General features: G+C 40.4%; 1 protein-coding gene across 1 annotated transcript in view; it reads left to right on the top strand.

The window, feature by feature from the left end:
• Positions 1-1,877: 1,877 nt before the first annotated feature.
• ARAP2 (ArfGAP with RhoGAP domain, ankyrin repeat and PH domain 2) overlaps positions 1,878-18,784 on the top strand; it is a 195,656-nt gene continuing 178,749 nt past the window's right edge. Inside the window, exons 1-2 of the mRNA XM_084625426.1 lie at positions 1,878-2,244; positions 13,051-14,122. Coding sequence (XP_084481552.1) covers positions 13,227-14,122 — 896 coding nt within the window. The 5' untranslated portion in view covers positions 1,878-2,244; positions 13,051-13,226. The remainder of the gene's footprint in view (positions 2,245-13,050; positions 14,123-18,784) is intronic.

Below are 18,784 nucleotides of genomic sequence, written 5' to 3' on the forward strand. Positions count from 1 at the left end.
ATCCAGAGGCAGTCAAAATCCAAAGTAAAAATCCCATTCTTAGATGGCTGTAGCACTTTTTCTACTAGAAGAAGCTGCTGTTCCTGACCCACTCTTGTTAGCAGGATCTGCTTCCATCCAGCATAGCTCAAGCCTCCTGTCTTGTGGGAGTTAGGGAGACGCACATGCAGAGGAATGGGAATACTAATGGCACTGGGGCAAAGGTCCTTAGTTCAAGAAGTCAAATAGAGGAGGGTGTAGATGAGGAAATGGCTCCTGGCCCAGGAAGCTGTGGAGAGGAGAGCAGAACTATAGATAAAGATTCTGAACAGAAACCTGGTTGGGAGGGAAGCTGGTGCAGGGAAACTTAGAACAGTATTTCCATTTCCCCCCAACTTGATCCCTGATTAAAACAATAAAATATTAAATTATAGTATCCTGTGTGGTATTATAAACTAAACCACAATGGTCTGAGAAAGGAGCACTTTCTCTTCCTCTTTCTTTCTAAAAGTAGTACTGACCAAAGTAATGGTAAGAAAATATGATATTTAAAGCTGTAACTCCCAACGACAGTTTGCACTTGTTTAAAAGTGCATTTAACGCCTGTACTCAGCTAAATTCAAGGGGCCAAATGCAGAAATGATGTAAATATGTACTACCTTGCAGTCATTCATTGGATTCCCTTGGATTTAATCTCACCTGCTGATTGATATGTAAGGGAGTCTAATGTAGTCTAACATGCATCCCGATGAGCCAGAATAAATTGTAAGAATATGCAAGTTATGGGAATTGTCTGCTTTATTTTACACATTCCTGTGCCTTCCTTGTTTTTGATTTTCTTGATACAGTGGTCACTTCTGGTCACATAGACTGACAAGTACATCAACTCAGACTCTCGCATGCTTGTTTAGATTCTTTTGCATGCGTTCATTCGGAGCTGATGAAAAAGCAGGCAATGGTATAAGTCAGTGAATGTGAAACTAAATAAAGCTAAGGGAGGCTGCAGCTTCCTTCTTCACTTTTAGGAATGTTAGTTACGTTCCTAGAAGTGGAGAAGGAAGGTGCAGTGCGTATGAACTGTTTTGTAACACTGATATTTAGCAAATAATCATGCAAACCACAACCTAGTACAGTAACTCCTCACTTAACGTTGTAGTTGTGTTCCTGAAAAATGCGACTTTCCCCCCATTTTCATAGGTATAGTATGACCCTATCTCAGATGGGGATACAAGGTAGATTATTTGGAAAGGGGTAGACAGCCTAAAAAAATTGAAAACCCACTGCACTAGGGGAATTTTATTTTTGAGCTACTGCTGCAGTGAGGTTTCACCCTGTGCAGTAGACAAGTGTGATGTTGGTTGTAGATAGCTCAACTACCGGTGTAACAAACCCGTGGCCAACGGTAGCTTTAACACCCAGCAAGCAAGGATCTGCATGTTACAGTGATGCACACCATGTTTGCTAAGGGCGAAACGCAGTTCATGCCGGCACCCTCCCTGGAGCTTCAGGCCAAGCATTAAAGGCTCTTCAGGTTGGTAAAAGGAAACAGTTTCTTGTTTATCAGTTGGGTTATGTGCACACACGACGGTAACATGGGCATGGAGTTGGGGTTTGAAAATACTTCCAGCCACATCATCCGCAGCCCAAGGGCTGCTGGTAAGTGGCAGATGCAGCCTGTAAGGCGTAAGGAGAGGGGGCATCTAAGCGTTAACAGCCTGACTTTTTTTCAGGATGCTGCTGCATTGGAAGCGTCTCAGCACCCAGGCATGCGTGAAGCCACCAGTAATTAGCTGCTGCAGCAGCAAACTTTCACAAAGCAAAAGCTTGTGACTGCAAGTTCGCTTCCTCCTGCAGGCTCGCAAACACGCTGCCAAGCCAGCACGCCCGGAGCACCCGCCCCCACTAGGGCTCTGCGCGTAGGGTTAGTCCCCGGCGCCGGGCCTGGTGGCGGGCTGCCCTCCTGTCCCAGGTGCTGAGCAGCAGGCTCTTCCGGCATGGCCGCTCCCTTCCTCCCCAGGTGCGGCACGCAACGCCTTGCTGGAGTTCCCTGCCCGGGCAGGCGCCCGGTGCCGATCCCCGAGGGGACCCCGCGAGCGCGCCGCCGGCTAGGGCAGATCAGAGGGTAGGGGGTGGCGGAAGGTGAGGGAGGGGGTACAAGGAACAGGAGGACGGGACACGGAAGAGAAAGTAGGATAGACAGAAGGGGAATTTAAAGCGCTACTTCCCTCCTTCTCCCTCCAGCTCCCTCTCTTCCGAAGCACAGAGGTAAGTCAAAGGGGGTGGAAGGGAGCTTGCAAGTTTCACCAGTTGCAAGGATTTGGGGTGATTTTTTTCCCTGGCTGTAACTCCCCGAAGTACAGCGTCTTCGGCTCCGGCCTGCCACCTTTTTGTTCATTTCGTGTTTAGTTTCAAGAGCGTCTGATGCGTGGGCGTCTCGGAAAGGAAACCAGCCCCAGTCCCCCGTGCTTGTTTGGGGATTTTGTTCGTCAGCTGATTTGTTTCTTTAACATCTATCAGATAAGATCGCTCATTAAAGATAACTAATGGACGAGTTATGGAAATCTAGGGAAACTATCACTATTAACTAATTTATATATTTTTTAGTTCTTGTCTGTAATAGAATACACCAGTAGCACTGTAAGGCTTTGGTTGACAAATAGGCAGTTAATATTTTGTTAATCAGTTTGTTTACAGTTGATGTTAAATAGAGTCTAATTTAGTGGGCATATCTTAATCATAGAATCAAAGACTATCAGGGTTGGAAAAGACCTCAGGAAGTCATCTAGTCCAACCCCCTGCTCAAAGTAAGACCAATCCCCTACTAAATCATCCCAGCCAGGGCTTTGTCAAGCCTGACTTAAAAACTTCTAAGGAAGGAGATTCCACCACCTCCTTAGGTAATGCATTCCAGTGTTTCACCACCCTCCTAGTGAAAAAGTTTTTCCTAACATCCAACCTAAACCTCCCCCACTGCAACTTGAGGCCATTACTCCTCGTTCTGTCATCTGCTACCACTGAGAACAGTCTAGATCTTTGCAAAAAGAAAAGGAGTACTTGTGGCATCTAAGAGACTAACCAATTTATTTGAGCATGAGCTTTCGTGAGCTCCAGCTCACTTCATCGGATGCATACCGTGGAAACTGCAGTAGACATTGGGCCATTTGGATTTGTGCTGGAAATGGCCCAACTTGATGATCACTTTAGATAAGCTATTACCAGCAGGACAGTGGGGTGGGAGGGGGTATTGTTTCATGGTCTCTGTGTGTATATAATGTCTACTGCAGTTTCCACGGTATGCATCTGATGAAGTGAGCTGTAGCTCACGAAAGCTCATGCTCAAATAAATTGGTTAGTCTCTAAGGTGCCACAAGTACTCCTTTTCTTTTTGCAAAGACAGACTAACACGGCTGTTACTATGAAGTCTAGATCTTGTAAGGATGAATCCGATTTCCTGTTTCGTAACCTTTTAGAACTATTAGTTTTATATGAGCAGCCAGGTAGGCAGTTGGAATCGGTGTGTATGCTTTTTTGTTTTTCTTTTAAAGATCCGATTACATCTTACAATAATTGTTAGCATTTTTTTCTTTATGTTTTGTTTTCTATTTGCTTCCTTAATGGGGAATTATTTTCAGAGTTTGGACAGATTTATACAGACTTCTTGTAAACAATCCATGCATCTGTGGAAGCATTAGCAGATGGTGAATGAACTTTGGTTTTTGAAAAACCTGTATAGTAATTATGACTCTTTTTAAAGCACTAGGCAGGACACAGTGTGTGTAACTATGCACAAATGCTGTTGCAGCAGCTAGGCAAAGCTCACTGAACTAATTCTACCCTTGAAGTGAATTACTTGGGGCCATAGTCTGCTTATTCAGGCTGAGTAATTGCTTACTTCTCGGAGCCTTACTCCTCAAGTAGTCCTACTGGGATTTCTTGCAGGCTGAGGTACTACTCAAAAGGAGTAAAGGTGGAAGAATTTGACTCTAAAAGATGAGCATTTTGCAATGGAACGAGTAAACGTTGAGCAATATTTTGTCACAAGATACTCTTTTATGAGTATTTCATAATTCTCAAATATATTTTTACTTCTCCTAACTGCCCCTCTGAATCTTGACACAGAAATAGCTTCTTATTCACAGTTGTTGCTGAGAGTAGAGCAGTTAGAACTTTTAAAAGATCACTTAAGTATTTCTAATACAGAAAAAAGCATTGCGAATGGACTTATTAATTGATCTATATTATTATATATCTTTTCTAGGCCTGTTAGCTTTGGCAATATGTCTTGGATTGTATTCACAATGGAAAATATAGATAATGAAACAATGAAATCTAACAATAGTTAATAAGTCCTATCTTGGTCATTTTTTACTCTTGTTTACATGGATCTGAATACAGCACATGCTTCAGCACCGGAACCTACTAATAATTGTGCAACTGATCATTTTTTAGAATGACTAATTTAACGAATGACTCTTTAGCTGTGGACTTTTAAAAAGTCAGAAATTTGTTTCAGTTAATATCACTCTTGGTCTTTCTACTTCTTCCCCCTTAAAATTCCTTACAAAAGTGTCTCCTAGGCTGTTCTAGATTTGATCTTGACAAATAGGGAAGAACTGGTTGAGAATTTGAAAGTGGAAGGCAGCTTAGGTAAAAGTGCTTATGAAATGGTAGAGTTCATGATTCTAAAGAATGGTAGAAGGGAAAAAAGCACAATGCAGATAATGGATTTCAAGATGGCTGATTCAGAGACATTATTAAGCAAACTATCCCACTGCGTAGGAAATATAGGAAGTATGGCAAGAGACCACCCTGGCTTAACTAGGACACTTTCAATGATCTGAAACTCACAAAAGAGTCCTGCAAAAAGTGGATCAAATTATAAAGGATGAATATAAACAATTAACACAAGTATGTCAGAATAAAATTAGAAAGGCCAAGGCACAAAATGAGTTTAAACTATCTGGAGACACAGAGTAACAAGAAAACATCCTACCTATATGTTTGAAGCAAGAGGAAGACCAAGGACAGGGTAGGCCCATTACTCAATGGGAGGATGAAGAGGGAGAACAATAACCGAATATGTGGAAAAGAAATGGCAGAAGTGCTAACTGACTTTTTTGTTTCGGTTCTCACCAACAAAGTTAATAGTGATTGGATGTCTAATATAGTGAATGCCAGTGAAAATGAGGAAGGATCAGAGGCTAAAATAGGGAAAGAACAAGTTACAAATGACTTAGACAAGTTAGATGTATTTAAATCACCAGATCCTGATGAAATACATCCTAGACTACTGGAGGACTGGGGAGATATCTGAGCCATCAGTGATTATCTTTGAAAAGTCATGAAAGATAGGAGAAATTTCAGAGGACTGGAAAAGGGCAAACATAGTGCCCATCTATTAATAGGTAAATAAGCACAACCGGGGGAATTACAGACCAGTGAGCTTAACTTCAGTACCTGGAAAGATAATGGAGCAAATAATTAAGCAATCAATTTACAAACACCTAAAAGATAATAAGGCGATGAGTAACAATCGGCATGAATTTGTCAAGCCTTATGAATAGGGGGGAAGCAGTAGATGTGATATATCTTGACTTTAGTAAGGATTTTGATACTGTCTCAGATGACATTCTCGTAAACAAACTAGGGAAGTACAATGTAGCTCAGAGATTCCCAAACTGTGCGGTGTGCCCCACAAAAGGGGGGGGGGCGCAGAGGAACATTCAGGGGGTCACCATGGGGCCTGGGCCAGCCCCCAGGGAAGCAGGGAGGCAGTGCCATCCAGACCCGTCTCTAGCTACGGCTCCAGCTCCCGTCTCCAGCCTTGGCTCTGCACCTAGCTACTGGCTCCCTCTGTTGCCTGGCTGTGGCTCCGTTCCTGGCACCCACTCTCAGCTCCAGGCCTGCTCTCAGTCTCGGCTACCTTACCCCTGCTGCATCCCTGCCAATTTTAAAATTTTAAATAATTGTACTCTTCTCATAGATAAATTGCTAAACCACTTTTGCTCAGACTTTAAATAAACAAAACTTGGACAGAGACCAGGGCTGGAAGATTTTATTTCCAAAGATGAAGTTTCAGAAAGCAATGAGCAACTGCAAACAGTATTTTAAATGGAACTGTTATAGCACATTTGTTATAGTGATCTTTGCCAGTTCTGCTACAATGCAAATATGTTCATGCTTTTTTCTTCCAACAGTCTGTGATGTGTTGACTATAAGCAAGCTTATTCATTTTTAAAAACTTTTTATTAAGGCAAAGTTACAATAAAACATTAAGTAATGCACTTAAGAGGTGCGTTCGTGGTCAAATTCATATTCCAAGAACCTGGCTAAAGATTCTGGCTTGCTGGCTGGGGAGCCCCGCACCCCAAGCATGCTAAAAAGGGTGACTAAATTTTCTAAATACGTCTCCTCTTTTTGGCACTTCTCTTGTGTATGTACTTGGTGTGAAAGCTTGTCATGTGACAAGGACAGTCCACATTTTACTAAACCACAGTTTCACAGGAGGAAAACTCACATTTTTTCTGATAATATGCAATACAAAGTCTTTGCTAACAATAAAGCAATTAATTTGCTGTCCTGTTTAAAATGCAGATCCTTCACTGAAGCATTAAGTAAGCAGGTCAGGGGATCTCTGGGAAGCTGGCATTTTGCTATCAGATGAATCTCTGGTAATTTCATCCAAAAACCATCTAGTACCTGGACGCCGCCACCACAGAAACACAGGGTTAGACGGGATGACAGCAGTCATCTAGTCTAAACCCTTGCCAAGATGCAGGAGGAGTTGTATCTAAATTATCCAAGATAGATGGCTATCTAGCCGCCTCTTGAAAATCTCTAGTGAAGAAGCTTCCACAACCTCCTGAAGCAGTCTGTTCCATTGTTCTACTGTTCTTAGAGTTAGGAAGTTTTTCCTGAGATTTAATCTAAATCTGCTATGCTGTGATTTGAACCCATTGCCTCTTGGCCTCCATTCTGTGGCAAGAGAGAACAATTTTTCTCCATCTTTTTTATGGCAGCCTTTCAAGTGTTTGAAGACTATCATGTCCCTCCTTAATCTCCTCTTTTCAAAACTAAACATACCCAGTTCCTTCAGCCTTTGCTCATATGGCATGCATTCCATCCCTTTGATCACCTTTGTTGCTCATGTCTGGATCCTTTCCACTTTCTTCACATCCTTTCTATACATTGGTGACCAAAATTGTACAAAGTACTCCAGCTGAGGCCTAACCAGTGCTGAGTAGAGTGGTACTATCCCCTCCTGTGACTTGCATGTTATGCCTCTGTTAATGCAATCTAAAATTGTATTTGTTTTTTTTGCAACAGCATCATATTGCTGTCTCATGTTGAGGTTGTAATCCACCACAGCTCCCAGATTCTTCCCAGCATTGCTGCTGCCAAGCCAGTTTTTCCCCCAATCTGTATTTGTGCATTTGGTTTTTCTTCCGTAAGTGTAGCACCTTACATGTGTCTTCGTTAAATTTCATTTTGTTGTCGATAGCCCAGTTCTCCAGTTTATCGAGATCCCTCTGAATTTTAGCTCTATCCTCCCAAGTATTGGCAACCTCTCCTCCCCAGCTTTCTGTCATCTTGATCACTATGCTCTCTCTATCTACATCCAGATGTTAAACAACACTGGACCCAGAGGAGAGCCCTGTGGAGCTCCACTTGAGATCTTCCTCCAATCTGACATCATTCCATTAATAGTTATTCTTTGTTTGTGATTGCTTAACCAGTTATGTATCCACATAATAGTTGGTCTGTGAAGCCTGCATTTCTCCAGCTTACTTATCAGAATGTCTGGTGGGACTATGTTAAAAGCCTTGCTGAAGTCCAGATATATTATGTCCACTGTATTCCCCCTAACCAAATCAGTTACCCCGTCAAAGAAGTTTGGCTTGGTTTGGCATGATTTGTTCTTGGTAAATCCATGCTGGCTGACAGTGATCACCTCTTCATCCTCCAGGTATTCACACATTCAGTGTTTTATGCATTGCTCTAGTAGCTTCCCAGGTATTGAATTCAGGCTGACGGGTCTGTAGTTCCCCGGCTCCTCCTTTTTCCCCTTTTAAAGACGTGTGCTACGTTAGGCTTTCTCCTGTCTTTCGGGACTTCTCCTGTCATCCATGAGTTTGTAAATATTATTGCCAGTGGCACTGAGATTTCTTCAGCTAATTCCTTCAATATCCTTGTTTTACTGTTCTTGGGTCCTGCTTTTCATAGGATCTTGAATTCTATCAGATCATGACCACTTCCTCCCAAGTTCCCGACCACATTCATGTTTGCAACTAATCATCCCTGTTGGGAAAAACAAGATCGAAAATGGATGACTTCCTAGTTTCCTCAATTTTTTGAATCTGAAAGCTGTCCCCTACATATGCTAAGAATTTGCAGAACGTATTATGTTTTGCTTCAATAGTCTGATTTTTTGAGGTGTTTCATTTTGAAGACTACAAAACTTTACAAGAAGACTTTTAGTAATTGTTAAAATGCCATCTCAATCACAGTGAAGCTCAAGAATGTAAACAACTCTGTGCCACTCAGTATAAATTTCCTCCCCCCCCCCGAACAAAGATCTACTTTGAGCTACTTTAAAACAAAACAAACAACACTACTTTAGAATCCTTTTAGATGAGAGGGCAATACATATACTTAAGACACTTACAAATTCTATACTGTACGTAGGGATCACTTACCTATTACCCAGGTTTTAATCAGGGTGCATCATTTCCATTTTTGTCAGATTGGCACATAAATCCTATGCTGTTCAACCTACATTGTTATTCCTCTTTTAGGCTACTTCAGGCTAGTACCTGCATGCCAGAGCATCTGCTACAGAATAGAAAACTTTATCAGGCTTCCCCAAGGCTAGATTGCACTTTATAAAGGAGGAAAGAGAAGGGAAATCTACTGTCCGCAGATGTTAAAACTTTGATAAAGATATACAGCATGAAGCTGCTTTGGAACTGCTTGAAGGCAGTTTCAGATGCTTTCTGTTTTGTGGATCTCCTAAGTGCATGGGGTAATGAGTCTTGAGTGATGGGCTAGAAGATGGCCGTGGGCATCCATGATGTGCAGGGTACGTTCCAAACAGGAGAGAGATGGTTTGAATCTTAAAGAGCTAAGCAGTGTGTGTGTGGGGGGGTGTCTAAGGTCCCAATCCTGCAATTAATGGTGTGTGCAGTTTGTTGAAGGCTTGATGTGGGTACAGTAGTTCTCTTCCTTACAGGGAATTTCTGACCTTAATCCTGAAAATTGTTAAACATCTGAGATGCCCCATCGAACTTGCTCATATGTGTATATGTTAGCTGGATTGGAATCTAAGGGTACATCTACACTGCACACTTGTATCAGAGGGGTAGCCGTGTGAGTCTGGATCTGTAAAAGCGGCAGAGTGTCCTGTGGCACCTTATAGACTAACAGATGTATTGGAGCATAAGCTTTTGTGGGTGAATACCCACTTCGTCAGATGCATGTCTGATTCAGTTTAAGCCCAAGCCCACCCTTCCATCCACACACAAGTGAGTTTGACTTGGTCAGCAAGCATTCAGGACCTGCTGATGGGATGGGTGAGAGCCCAAGTCCCATTGAAACTCCGTTCCAAGCCCTGTCATTCTGCAGCGTGGATGCAGGTCAAGTTACAGATGGCAGTCAGAAGGCCTGTGTAGTGCAGTATGGATGCATTAGCATGGCTGTGAGACCTGGGTCCAGCAATTGTAAACCCACGTTTGCAATTGCATTGTGGATGCCTGAGCCTGTGCGTGGAAACATTTAGTCTACAGACCCGAGTCTAACAGACCTAGGTTCGCAGTCCAGTGTAGACAGACCCTAAAAGACAGAGTAGATGAAGTGTGGAAAGTAAAGGTATAAAACAAAGGGGTCTCCTTTCAGAGTGGAGTGTGTGTATTTGTAACCTTTTTCTTTCTGCTGACTTTCCCATTTTGTTGAAATAAATCATTAGCTAACTTTAAACCTTTTTTTTTTTTTTAACCCCCACATTTTTACTGTAGCTTTGAAGGTAGTTGCAGGAGACGGAGAGTTCTTTGCAATTGGATCCCAAATACAGAAGTGGAAGACCGTCATAAGAGCAAGATAAAGGGTTATATGACTTTCACTAAAGTTGCTGTCAGTACTGTCTGACTGTTCTTGAGAGCGTATAAAGAACAGCGTTACTGTCCAAATTCATGTGGACTATGGGGCAGCTTTCCAGCTGATGTGAATACTTGTAGGTTCATTACCTTCAATGGAGCTGTGACCATTTACAGTAGCTATTGGTAACTTGGACAATGAATACAGTAGCTATGGATCTGCCCAGGAGCCTACAGTAACTCACAAGTCTGAGGCCTTGTCTACAGTAAGTCGACCTAAGTTACATGACTCCAGCTATGTGAATAATGTAGCTGGAGTCGATGTAGCTTAGGTTGACTTATTGTGGTGTTTGCACTGCACTGGGTCGACGGGAGAGCGTCTCCCATCAACTTCCATTACGCTTCTCATTCTGGTGGAGTACCGGAGTTGATAGGAGAGTGATCTGTGGTTGATTTAGTGGGTCTTCACTAAACCTGCTAAATTGACATTCCTCTCCAGTCTCTGGTTGACGGTAACCTATATTTATACACTTTAGTTGTTAGAATACTTCCCTTCCCCCATTCCAATAGAAAGTCTTTAAAAAGCATGAAAACTCTTTAGAAAAATTAAATGACTTAAACTTGTTCAGGTAGAGCATTTTTATTTATTTTACTTTATTATTTAGTAGCTCTCAAGAAAGATTCGAAATGTCATTTAGGGCAGAATTTCTAGCATACTCTAAGATTATTTACAGCATACTTTCCGGATCTTAAGTAATTGGCCAAAAACAGTAGCTATACTTTAACCATATACACTGGCTGAAGGAATTTGAAATGTTTAGCCACAGTTGATTTGTATATCTGATTCTATAAATGGAATATATTCTTCCTTCCTAAAGGGCTACTATTGGATTAATAAGAGTCTTAAACTATGTTTATCATATCATTTTAGATAGTTTAAACTGAATCTTAAATGTGCATTCTAACTTTTTTTGTTTTGTTTTGTATCTGCTTGGACAACGAATATAGATTAGACAGGTTTTTTTTTTTGGTTATGGCTAGTGTTGGAAGGATTAGAATTTTATTAATAAATGTTGTTAAATGTTGATTTCACCATGCACATACAAACCCATGAAAAGATATTTCCATGGATAGTCAAAATGTACAAAAGGCAAAGTAAGAAAAATGCTGCTTAAGAACTAATTAGTTTGATTTAAGTATATTTACTTACAATATTTTCATGTGTGATGTTGATAATGTGTTTTAACACTTATAAAAGCTTTAACGTTTTGATTCTCATTGTGCACTGTCATTAAAAATTGTCTGACCTCTCCATGACTTCTCACAACTGTAAAAATATAAATCAACAGAAATAAATGCTTAAATCCATAATTTTTCACAACTATGAAAATGTAAATAGGTAGATAAAAAAGCTTAGAAATAAACATAAACATTTGTCAACATTATAAAAAATTGAGTTCTGCCAAACCTAGGTATAGTCTATTCCATTTTCTGGTCCTGCTGCATTGTGCTAGTGTATAAAGTTTTTGGGTTGCAAATACTAGAGTGGATTTCTTTTTTAAATGTTTCCAATGGAATTAAAAGAAATAAACCTTAATTTTGGCCCATATTTAATGTCCCTCTAATATTTCTTCATGTAAGCTGTTAGATACCTTGAAGTACTCTTATGTTTGACTTCTGTTTATCTAAAAAAGAAAGTAAAGTTATAGCTTCTTGTAATGTAAAGTTACCGTAATATTCAAGGATTCTTGGGGTATTTTAGACTTCATTCGTTTCAAAACTTATGACTAAAATGCTGTAGTTTCTTCAGCAGTGAAGAATGATGCATATCTGTCAGAGTTCATATACTTTACTGGTCTCCAGAAAAACAGCTTAGGCTGATTAGTTACTTTTCTTCCCCATTGCTTTTCCCCACTGACGTATTGTGTGGCTTCCCAAGTTACACCCTTCTTGAGACCAGTCACGTCATTGGAATGACATTGGGTTGTCTGAATCATGAACGGCTTGGCAGTAGTACATCTCCCCCCCCCCCCCTTTTATTGTACGCGGTTGACTTTGTACCAATTGACTTTAACGTCTCATCTTCAAATATGTATAACTGATAACCTGAGCATTAGTGGTCATTAAACATCTTGAGACAGTTTTGTCAAGAAGTAATCTCTTTTTCCCTGGCTAAATTTGTGGTTTGGATAATTATTTTGCCTACCTAAACTTCCCCTGTTGCTTCAAATGGATTTAGCATCTTTCACTTCTTCCTGTGCGGTCTTGTTGGATATTATTAAACAGGGCAAAGTGATTTCTAGATGCCTATAGGGTAAATCCTGCCTTTTACCTCCAAACAACATAAAGTGAGGGGAAGATATGTTGCTACAAGTAGCTGCTTGTTCATTAGGGATTGTGTTAGAGCAGAGTCTGGGTCCGTGAGTCAGAACAGTTCAATGAACTGGGCAGCTTTTTTGCTGTCTTTCCCTATTCCTTTCCCAAGGAGACCCAATATGCATCTTTATGTTAGGGCTCATTTGTGTGTGCTAGTAGCAAACCTGTCATGCTCTCTCGGTCCAGAGTGTACTCTTCAGCACATTAGTTAAGGACGTTTAGTGCACCTGGAAGACATTCTCTCTAGTCACTCCATAAGAACAGTGCATGAGTGTGGGGTTGCCTTTCTAAACCTTGTCCAACACAGAGGATGGTGTAGACTGCAGAGTATAACAGAACCCTGTTGTGAACCACATTTCCAAAGGAAACAATATAACAGTATTTGTTCTGAATTTTAAAAACTCAAATTTCACTATTCCCCTTAATTAGCCCAAGATTTTAGATTGTTTATCTGTTTGAGATTTTCATGTTTTAAGTAAATTCCAAAATGGATGGAGAGTGAGGCTTCAGCATTTTGGCTTAGATTGTGAATGCAAGCACTACATTCACTGGGGAAAAATACTATTTCTTAACTTTTTTTTTCTTTTTTCCTCTTCTGGGTTTACAGTTTACATCCTTGGCCTATGCAGAATTGCTCCTTTTGGAAGAAATTTCATTCTCTCTAGAGTGGCTGAAGAAGAATTTACTTCTGGAGTTTACTTACTTACCTTACACTGGAGAATAAGCGCATTTAGTGACTGTGCTGTATTGTTGAGAGCCTACATCAGGAATGACACAGCCATCATGTCATCCAGAGACAGGAATGTTGATATCAAAGAATTCTTGGCCAACATCAACTTGGTGCAGTATCTTCCTTACTTCAAAGAAGCTGGCTATAACACTGTGTTAGACTGCATAGAAATAAATAATAATGTGCTCCAGCAAATTGGAATATCGCTTACTGGACACTGCAAAAGGATTCTTAAGCAATTAGAGATCACGTTTTCAAAAATGCAAGAAAAATCTATCTCATCTGAAAATGTGAAACTCAAGGACTTGGAGGAATTAGGAGAAAGTCATTCTTTGTGCTATGCCCAGGTTTCCAAAATATCCAATTTAAGTTCCAGCGGGGTTGCTAAAGCTAGTCCAGTATCTGTAGCATTACCAACAAGACTTTTTAGTAAAGAAAAGAGTGAATTTACTGAACATGTGTTATTGGAAGTGAAAGATGGTAGCTTTTCAGATTTTGAATCTTCTAGTTCATCGTACCAGAAATCAGATTGTTCAGGGTATGCTGTCAACCTTAGTGGAAACATTGAGAAAAGTGCTAACTTTCAAAAAATACCTAATATGGATGTTGCACTGGAAAAAGCACAGGCACAACAAGGTAACTTGCATCTAGACAGCCATTCTGCATTATATGTTGAAGATCCAACTTCTCGGTCTTCTTTTGCTGACTCATCTGAAACCAAGTCCAGTGAGAATGAGCATGTAGCATTCTCAGAGGTGGAAATCTCACCAAATGTCCTACCAGATTCTCCATTCTTTGAGTTCAAAGGTGAAATGGTGGATAATGACTTGTATGGTCCCTGTAAGCAAAGCTGCACGAAAGTAGTTCCCAGAACAACTCGGTCATTTATGCTAAGACATCGGCCTGTTCCAGAAATCCCAGGTTCATCTAAAATTGCAGCTTCACCCAGGTAATAATTAAAAAAACAAATGGTGAGACTGATACTGTAACATTTAAAATTGGCCAACTTTGTCAGTGGCAGTATGTGTAAGTATTCTTCTTGAAGAGTTCATGGACTTCCGGACTAAAAGCCAGTGTGTGGCGGTGCTTTTTTGTTCTTTGGTTGTTTTTTTAACTGCTTTGCAGTGGCAGTGTAGCCATGTTGGTCCCAGGATATTAGAGAGACAAGGTGGGTGAAGTAATATCTTCAAGTCTGAAGTAAGCTCTGTGTACACTCGAAAGCTTGTCTCTTTCACCAACAGTAGATGGTCCAATGCAAGATATTATCTCATCCTTCTCATGCAACTCAGTGTAAAAATGGTACATTCTCACTACATCAATCTGAACACAAATATACCAAATTTAACGTAAGCTAATATTTTTTAAGAGTTTACTCTTTTACAAAAAGAAATAAATACACATGAATTACTCATAGTAAGAATTAACATAAGGTATCTATTTTTTAGACTTACTAATTTTTATGGCTTCCTTTTAAAGTATATGATTTTAATAATTGCTATGCTATTAGCTGCAAGCAATCTTGAAACTGGTTCTATATTATAATGTGGTGTTAGGTACATACACCAGCAGATAGTGGAAATATAAACATCACAAAAAAACTTTTTTTAAAAAAAGTCAACTACATTGTTACTACTTCTTGATCATATCACTTTCAAACTCAGGCACTTAGAAGTATATGGCGGGAGGGATTGCTCAGTGGTTTGAGCACTGTCCTGCTAAACCCAGGGTTGTGAGTTCAGTCCTTGAGGGGGCCATTTAGGGATCTGGGGCAAAAATTGGGGATTGGCCCTGCTTTAAGCAGGGGGTTGGACTAAATGACCTCCTGAGGTCCCTTCCAACCCTGGTATTCTATGATTCTAAGCAAAGATCTAATGAATTTATAGGTGAAATTCTGACCCTATTGAAGACAGTGGAAATTTTACCCTTGATTTCAGTATGGCCAAGATTTCATTCGTTGAGTATAAATCCATATTTCACCACAGTTGTAACTCTGAGTTATAGGTTGCTAAGTTTTGTTTTAATGTATTACTTTTAGTATCTTGATTTCAGTACTTTAATACTTCAAAGGGATAGTGCTAATGGAAAATATCAGTTACTATATTATGATTGATTCAAAATCGAGGAAATTACACCAACAAGTTACATTGAAAGAACGTTGTATAGATTGCAAAGTTGAGCACTCAAAGGTCAGGAAAGGCCCTCCTGTGCTTTCAATGAGGTAGGAGTCCTGTGTGTGTGTGAGGGATGGGGAAGTATGTGATCATGTAATTAAATGCTGTAGCATAATGCATATGCACCTGGGGGCAAAATTAAGTTGCATGGGCAACTTAAATGTGGGATTTCCTAATTGTATAATGCTTGGATCTGTAACCTAAATAACATTCTGCTAACTTGTTTTGGTATGAAATTTCCTAGGGAATGAGGGGTGTTAAAGGTTAAAAACAAATTTTATTATTGGTGAGGGGTAAATAGGCTGTTGAGGCCATGTGCTGCATCTGAGAAAGTTTGGTTGGGGGAGCCTCACTGAAGTTGCTCTGGTAGACGCCAGCTGTTCTCAGCACAGTAATGGCAGTGGTAGCAGCTGCTTTAGTGTATGGACTCTGCTTTTTTTGAGTATCTGTTTGTTACGATTTTGGCATTCTACCAATTTTTTTCCAGGTGGAAGGCAAGTGAGAGAAGGGGAAGTGACTCTTTTCTAACCGTTTCTCACCAAACCCTGAATGGAATTTCACTGTTCAAAGAAAAGGCACTTTTCTAGCCAGAGGTCTTTCCCACTGCCAAATTTCAAAAGCGTGTTGCAAACAATGGAGGTGTGAGTTTCTCAAAGTCTGCAAGTGTCTTCATAATGCGAAGTGTTAGGCAACCTAAATAAAGATGTTGCTACTGTAACCCACACACATCCTGGGTGTGGTGTTCTGCTCCATCTAGTGGCACCAAGACCACTGAGAGAGAGAGAGAGAGAGAGAGAAAAAAAAGAATCTGCTCTACAGCCTTACCTAACACAGTTGGCTTTTAACTCATGTACCAAGTTCCAGAGGCCCCAGCTTCTATCCCACACGCTGACAACCGGGGTCTGTCGGCCTTACACTACCAGCTCTCCATATACCATATTCTCAAGAAACAGAATTGTATGTAGTTTAGTAGGGAAAACAACTTCTGACGGTATAAGATAGGGGGACTTGCATTTGAGTCAGTTTATAAATGTGCATAGATAAGTTTCATCTTTCAAAATGGCTCTGTTGGTAAAAGAGTTGTATTTAGTTTCATTTGATAAAAAGTATTATTGTTTTGCTAAAAGGCAATAGCAAATTGAAGATCAAACCTAGGCCCAGAACCTTAATCCCTTGAGGTTTGTCTACATTATGAAACTATGATTTAAACACTCTCTTTTTAATGATACGTTTACCAGTAGGCTGTTGACCCCAGCTTTATGGCCTGTGTAAACAAGGACAAGGCTGACTACAGTTGGGGTTATTTGCTAGAATTGAAGACCACACTGACAGGCTGTCAGAGTTGTGTTATCAGCATGTCAGCTAACTGCATTATTAAAAATAGTGTTTCTACAAATTTGTCCTGATTTCGAAAAGCTGGTGGTTTGATAGTCAAGGCCTAAACTTAGCTAAGGCCATGTTACCTCTCTGCAGTATCCCTGAACCTCTCTGTCCGCTAGTTACCCCATCTGTCAAATGTGCTCAGTGTAATTAGGCACTTATCTAGTGCTTTTGTATTGTATGTCTCAAAGCAGATTACAAAAGTGGGAGAACATTACCTCATTCACAGTTGAGCTGAGTACAGATTTATTTTTTTAAATACTTTAATATTTCTGTTCTTAAACTACATCTGGCTTATTGAGCTAATACTTGTTTTTAAACATATGGTGATGAAAGGTATCCTCAGTGCAAGAGAATAGCATTTCAGGGGGAGGGAACTCCAGTTATTAGGAAGAGACAGGTATTAGTAATGGGCGACTTGATCATTAGAAACATAGGTGAGTTTACGATCACCTGGAGAACCACATGGTGACTTGCCTGCAGGGTGCAAAGGTTGCGGGACTCTCAAGATATCTAGACAGACTTACGTGTAGCGCTGGGGAGGAGCCAGTAGTCGTGGTACATATAGGTACCAATATCATAGGGAAGGATAGGAGAGAGGTCCTGAAAGCCAAATTTAGGCTGCTAGATAAGAGACTGAAGTCCAGGATCTCCTTGGTAGCATTCTCTAAAACGCTTCCAGTTGCACATGCAGAGCCAGTTAGAGAGGCCGAACTGCAGGGTCTCAATGCGTGGATGAGACGATGATGTAGGTAAGAGGTGTTTAGATTTATTAGAAACTGGGGAACCTTTTGGGAAAGGGGGAGCCTATACAGGAAGGATGATCTCCACCTAAAACAAAATGGAACCGGATTGCTGGCATGTAAAATTAAAAAGGTTGTAGAGCAGTTTTTAAACTAAGGGCTGGGGGAAAGCCGACAGGTGCAGTGGTTTGGACAGAGATCTTAGGGGAGGATCTATTAATGGAGATTCTCTGTATCATAGTAAGGAGGAGAGGATGGAAGATGATAAAATATGGGTAGGAACTGATGAGAAACAGTCAAATGAAAGGTTTCAGAGTGGTAGCCGTGTTAGTCTGTATCACCAAAACCAACGAGGAGTCCTTGTGGCACCTTAGAGACTAACAAATTTATTTTGGCATAAGCTTTTGTAGGCTAAAACCCACTTCATGAGATGCATGGAATGGAAAATACAGTAGAGGTTTAAATACACGGCATATGAAAAGATGGAAGTTGAACCAAGTAGGTTGTGCTGGTACGGAAGTGGCACTATATGTGAAAGAAAGCATAGAGTCAAATGAAGTAAAAATCTTAAATGAATCAAACTGTACCATAGAGTCTCTATGAATAGTAATTCCATGCTCTAATAATAAGAATGTAGCAGTAGAGATATACTACTAACCACCTGACCAGGATGGTGATCCTGACTGTGAAACATTCATGGAGATTAGAGAGGCTATAAAAATAAAAAAACCTCAATAATAATGGGGGATTTCAACTATCCCCATATTGACTGGGTACATGCCACCTCAGGATAGGATGCAGAGATCAAGTTTCTTGACACCTTAAATGACTGCTTCTTGGAGCAGCTAGTCCTTGAACCCAGAAGAGGAGAGCCAATTCTTGATTTAGTCCCAAGTGGAACACAGGATCTAATGCAAGAGGTGAATATTGCTGAACTGCTTGGTAATAGTGACCATAATACATCTGTGCGTGTGTGTTGGGGGGCGTGGAGGGGTCACTACAGCATTCTACCATGGTAGCATTTAATTTCAGAAAAGGGAATTACACAAAAATGAGGAAGTTTGTTAAACAGAAATTAAAAGGCACAGTGCCAAAAGTGAAATTCCTATCAGCTGCATAGCAACTTTTTGAAAGCCTCCCTAATAGAGGCTCAAATTAAATGTATACCTCAAATTAAAAAAACATAAAGGAACAAAAAAGTGCCACTGTGGCTAAACGACAATGTAAAAGAAGCAGTTAGAAGCTAAAAGGCATCCTTTAAAAAGTGGAATTTAAATCCTATTGAAGAAAATAGAAAGGAGCATAAACTCTGGCAAG

This window comes from Lepidochelys olivacea (genome assembly GCF_965140295.1).
Source record: "Lepidochelys olivacea isolate rLepOli2 genome assembly, chromosome: 4".
Classification (NCBI taxonomy): domain Eukaryota; kingdom Metazoa; phylum Chordata; order Testudines; family Cheloniidae; genus Lepidochelys; species Lepidochelys olivacea.